Source organism: Chlorella variabilis (assembly GCF_000147415.1).
Source record: "Chlorella variabilis unplaced genomic scaffold CHLNCscaffold_13, whole genome shotgun sequence".
NCBI lineage: Eukaryota > Viridiplantae > Chlorophyta > Trebouxiophyceae > Chlorellales > Chlorellaceae > Chlorella > Chlorella variabilis.
The window spans coordinates 1,026,654-1,031,336 of NW_005435075.1; the positions used below are offsets into that span (position 1 = coordinate 1,026,654).

At 69.5% G+C, this 4,683-nt stretch overlaps 3 protein-coding genes across 3 annotated transcripts in view; 2 read left to right on the forward strand and 1 right to left on the reverse strand.

Moving 5' to 3' along the window:
* The window catches only part of CHLNCDRAFT_135356 (hypothetical protein), a gene marked incomplete at both ends in the record, with an annotated part of 2,613 nt that extends 1,178 nt beyond the window's left edge, over nucleotides 1-1,435 (forward strand). The window contains 4 exons of the mRNA XM_005846599.1: nucleotides 112-212; nucleotides 372-551; nucleotides 857-960; nucleotides 1,135-1,435. Coding sequence (XP_005846661.1) covers nucleotides 112-212; nucleotides 372-551; nucleotides 857-960; nucleotides 1,135-1,435 — 686 coding nt within the window. The remainder of the gene's footprint in view (nucleotides 1-111; nucleotides 213-371; nucleotides 552-856; nucleotides 961-1,134) is intronic.
* Nucleotides 1,436-2,786: 1,351 nt separating this feature from the next.
* CHLNCDRAFT_24587 (hypothetical protein) lies at nucleotides 2,787-3,750 on the forward strand (the record flags this gene model as incomplete). Its single annotated transcript, XM_005846600.1, has 4 exons — nucleotides 2,787-2,928; nucleotides 3,065-3,135; nucleotides 3,229-3,325; nucleotides 3,509-3,750. The coding sequence occupies 4 exons, from the start codon at nucleotides 2,787-2,789 to the stop codon at nucleotides 3,748-3,750; spliced, it is 552 nt and encodes a 183-aa protein (XP_005846662.1).
* An 802-nt stretch (nucleotides 3,751-4,552) lies between these two features.
* The window catches only part of CHLNCDRAFT_135359 (hypothetical protein), a gene marked incomplete at both ends in the record, with an annotated part of 2,588 nt that continues 2,457 nt past the window's right edge, over nucleotides 4,553-4,683 (reverse strand). Inside the window, one exon of the mRNA XM_005846743.1 lies at nucleotides 4,553-4,594. Coding sequence (XP_005846805.1) covers nucleotides 4,553-4,594 — 42 coding nt within the window. The remainder of the gene's footprint in view (nucleotides 4,595-4,683) is intronic.

Below are 4,683 nucleotides of genomic sequence, written 5' to 3' on the forward strand. Positions count from 1 at the left end.
GGGGGGGAAAACCCCCCCCCCCCCCCCCCGCTGCGTGCCGCGCCGCCAACCGAACAGAACAGGCCATGAACAGAGCAGAGCCCGCGCCCGCCCGCCCCTCTGCTGCCGCAGGCGCCCTGGAGGAGGCGGCGCTGCTGATCCAGCTGACGGCGGCGCCTGAGGGGCCCTGGTCCCTGGACCAGCTGGGCTGGGCGCAGGCACTGGCAGAGGCGGTGAGCCAGGGGGGGGCCCGGCGGCCGCGAGCGCCGGCCGCCCAGCCGCCGCCGCCGCCGCTGCCGCTCCCTGCCCGCTTGCTGGGACCCTCGCCCGCTGCGGCTGCCGGGCTGCTGCTCGCCGACCGTCCTCCCTCCTTCCCTCCCTCCCTTGCTCAGGCTGGAAACTACTTTTGGAACCATGCCACCTACCCCGACGCCGCGCTGGAGCCGCTGCTGGAGGCGTGGCGGCAGCAGCCGGCGCCGCCGCCCGCCGCGCCGCCGCCCGCCGCCTGCCGCGCCGTCGTCGCCGCCTTGCTGGCCCACCCGGTGCTGCAACTGGCAGAGGGGGCCACCACGGTGAGAGCATCCCAGGCTGCCGCCGCGCCTGGCGCCGGTCGCTGCCGCCGCGCGCCGCGGCCCTGCCGTCGGGGGCCCGTGATACATTACAGTATACAGGCAGCCGTCGCGCTGGGTACCTTGTGCATGCCCGGTGCCCTGAGCTCCCTCCCGACCTGGCAGCACGCGGCCGCCCTGGGAGCAGGCGCTGCTGTGCCCTCGCCCTGCTCGCAGCCTCCCTGCCCTGCTGCCTGCATCCCATCCCATCCTGGCCTGACCTGCCCCCGCTCCGCTCCCCACACCCACACGCCCCGCCGTGCCTGCAGCTCCAGGCTGGCGCTGAGCTGGCAGGGGTGCTGCAGGCGGAGTGCCTGGCCACCGTGGGCATCAGCGCTGACCTCACAGCCAGGCTGCGCACCAGCGCATGCACGTGAGGCGGGCGGCGGCGCGCGGCGGCGGCGTCTGCCGTGGCGGCCGTAGACGCCACACCCGGCCTGCCCTGCAGTGTGCTGCCGCGTGGGAGTTTTGGGGGCATGCCCCGAGCGTGGCAAACCGAGCACCAGCCTCACGGCCGCGCCTGTGCCCGCCCTCCCTCTCGCCGCAGGAGCGTGGTGCTGGCTGCCGCCCCCGCCGCCACGCGCTGGAGCCCCGCCACCCACCGCTACTTCCCGCCCGCCTTCAAGCAGGCCGTGCGCCTGCTGCTGCTCACCAACCACCGCCTGCTGGCGCAGAGCCGAAGCAGCGGCGCCGGCGCCGGCGTCGGCAGCAGCGCCGGCAGCGGCGCCGGCAGCGGAAGGGGCGGGAGGCACGTAGGCGCCGCCACAAAGGCGGTCCTGTCTCGCCGGGCGATGAGGGAACTGCTGGATGGGACGCCGGCTGCGGAGGAGGCTGCGGGCCCCCCCTGATGTTCATGCCCTATTGGGCCAGTCCTGGCGATATGGCAGAGAGCGGCGCCGCCAGCGCCGGCAGGAGGCGCAGCCTGCCCATGCCTTCGCTCAAGGCCGGCGGCGGCTGCGACCTGGGCGACAAGCCCAAGGGCGCGGGTGGGGAGGGCGGGAGGCCCGGCAGCGCGGCCGCGGTGGCGTCGGCGGGCAGCGGCGTCGGCGCCAGCGGCGGCAGCGGCGACAGCAGCGGCACAGCCTTCAGCTGCGCCGAGCTGGAGGATGCTTGTAGCGATGCCTGCAGCAGTGCAGCCGCAGACGGGGGCGAGGACTCCAGCCGCGCCTGCCCCGCCAGCCCTGTGGGCGACGGTGCGGCCGCTGCCGCTGCTGGCACCAGCTCCGCTGCCGACGGCTCGCGACTGGGCGGCGCGGCTGGCGGTGCGGCCAGGGGCCTGCCTCGTGACGCCGTGCTGGAGGTGGCACGCCACCTGGGCGCCGCCCCGCTGTCCTTCTGGCTGCGCCAGCCGCAGGGCCAGCCGCCGCTCCCCGGCAGGCTGGCTGCCCCGCGGGCGCCACCGCCCTCGGCCGCGTGAAGGCGGCCGGCCGCTGGAGTGGCGGCACGCCTTGCCTGCACCAAGCAAGCCAGGCCTGCCGGCTTGGCAGCCGCTTCATTGCGTGCTGCTGCGATCCAGCATCACGATGTATACCCCGCCCGCCGCAGGCAGCATTCTATCTGATACCATGCCATCCCCCTGTGTACCACGTGTGCCCGCTCTCTACCTGCTCCTCTTCCCCGCTTGATTCCAATGTGTATACCAACCACCCCGCGCCTCCTCCCCTGCCATGTTCTCTATCTGCTCTGCTCTGTTCTCCTGTGCCATGTGAGTGTACAGCCCCTGAGCCGCTGCGCTTTGCAGCCTCCCTCGTGAGCGTGACCGCCAGCCCCCGCATCTCAGCACCCCGCTGGTTGTGCTGCTCCGCTCGCCGACGGGGCGGCCGCCAGTGTGGAGTTCCCATCATGTGATTGCTCGAGGGATACGATGGGTTGGAAGAGAGCAGAGCATTTGGCCGGAATTGGGAGGGAATCAGCAGCATGCCCTGTGCCGCCAGCGCACGCTTGAGCGGGATGGCGGGAGCAAAGAGGCCATGCTGCGCTGCCGTGAGCTGCTCGAGTTTCGATTGCCAACTTAATTGGCGCATCGCTGCGCATCAGAAGAGGCACTCCACACGCAAGCACGCTGAGCACAGCTTCCTTTTGCCATCAAACTCTCCTCCCCCGATCTCCACGCTGGCCCTCCCCTGCCTGAGCAGAGCAGCAGTGCGGCTCCTGCCAGCTGCACGCAGTAGAGGGCGGTGCGGGGTGTGCAGCGCCGCCATGGCAGGCGCCGCCACCGGCAGCTCGCCCGCCGCACCTGCAGCAGCAGTGCCGGTGGTGCCTCCCAAGCTGCTGACGCTGGTCATCCCCCACATCGGTGGCCGCCTGCTGCTGGGCAAGAAGCTGCGAGGGTTTGGAGAAGGTGCGCTGCATTGCTGCCCACAGCACACGTGACCCTGCACCCGTCTCCTCTCCCGCCTAACTCCTTCTTGCTTTCGAGCTGCCGATCGATGGCCCAGTCGGATTGGCACCGCTGTGCGGCCTGCTTCCTGCCTGAGCAGGTTACTACAACGGATTTGGAGGGAAGGTGGAGCAGGGGGAAACAATAGAGGCGTCGGCCAAGAGAGAGGTGCGTCGGCTCCTGCGTGCAGGTGGGGCAGCCCGCCAGCGCCGGTCACCGGCTCCCTGCTCACCGCCCAGGGCGGCCCCCGCCCTGCCGCAGCTGCTGGAGGAGGCGGGCATCACAGCCACGTGCATGCAGCACTGCGGCCTGCTCACCTTTGTGTTTGACGACAACCCCCAGCCCTGGGAGGTGCACGGTGAGATGTTCGCTCATTTGAACTTCAGTTGAAATCATGCAATTCTTGTTTGTTTGACTGTGACTGTGCTGGTGGGCAGCTGCATTGCCCCGCCCGACACGTGCCTGCCTGCCTGCTGCTGGTATGCGTTGCCGAGTCGCGCCCCCCCCCCCCGCCCGCGCCTGCTGCCTGCCCGGGCCTTAGTCTTCCGCGTCACCGCGTTTGGCGGCGAGCCGGCGGCGTCGGACGAGATGGCGCCGCGGTACTTTGCGGAGGCCGAGGTACCGTACGAGCGCATGTGGGCTGACGACGTCCACTGGTACCCGCTGTTCCTGGCGGGCAAGCTGTTTGAGGGGACCTTCCACTTCCACAACACCCACACCCTGGTGGGGCACACCCTCACAGAGGTGCATTCTCTGTCATTGCCCGCCCAGCCCTTGCAATGATGGCGAGCCGTGCCAGGCCCCATTCACGCACAGCAACAATGAAGCACTGAGAATGTCGGGTTTGGTAGATCCTGTGATGCCAGCCTGGGGCCCAGGGGAGGGGGGAGGCGGGCGTGCCTTGCGGCGACGGCGGGCAGGCGGGCGGGACCTTGCGGCGGCGGGGTTGGTGCTGCTGGGCGCATGCCTGCTGCCCTTTCTGCGGCACCCGCCATTTCCAACTAATGAGTGGACGTCCCAGGTCCTGTTCGATCAAATCCTGCGCAAGAGCAGTTGCTGAAGTGGCCGGCCATGGCCGCACCACGGCCCCTTCCACCCTGGCCTCAGTAAGGCCCAGGTGGCCAGATGCATGCATGCCCGCTTGCGGCTCTCATACCCCACCCCCAGCACTCACAATGGGTTCATTCGACGCTCTGTGGGGCGCCCAAGGGGCTCACACAAGCAATTGGCAATTGCGGAGCCCTGTGCTCGCCTCTTCCACATCCCTCCCGCCCTCTCCCGTGGCCTACATACATTTCTTCGTGCCTTTATGGTGCCACCAGCGCCAATGGCGCGCACCTGAGCGTCCCAGCAAGGGGTGATGGTTGGCCCAGCCTCTTTCACCCTCTCTCCTTGCGTGCACGCTTCCCAAAATGTTACCAGGTGCGTACTGGGTGATGTGAAGTGAGCAGGCGCCCTGACAACGCCACATACTTGAAGCCTGGAATGCTTGCTGAGCCGCCAGCTCTGCAGGAGCCTCCCTAGCAGGTGTCTGCGCTTCAGCGAACGCTGAATTGTTGCCTCCGATGCGCAGGAGTGGCCGCCGCTACACCGCCGCCCCCACTGCCGCCTCTGTGCGGCGCTTCTTCTGCACCCGATGATGCGAGCCGTTGTTGCGGAGTGTGGTACCATTTCGATTACCAGGCACCGTGGGACCACGCATCTGCACGGACATGC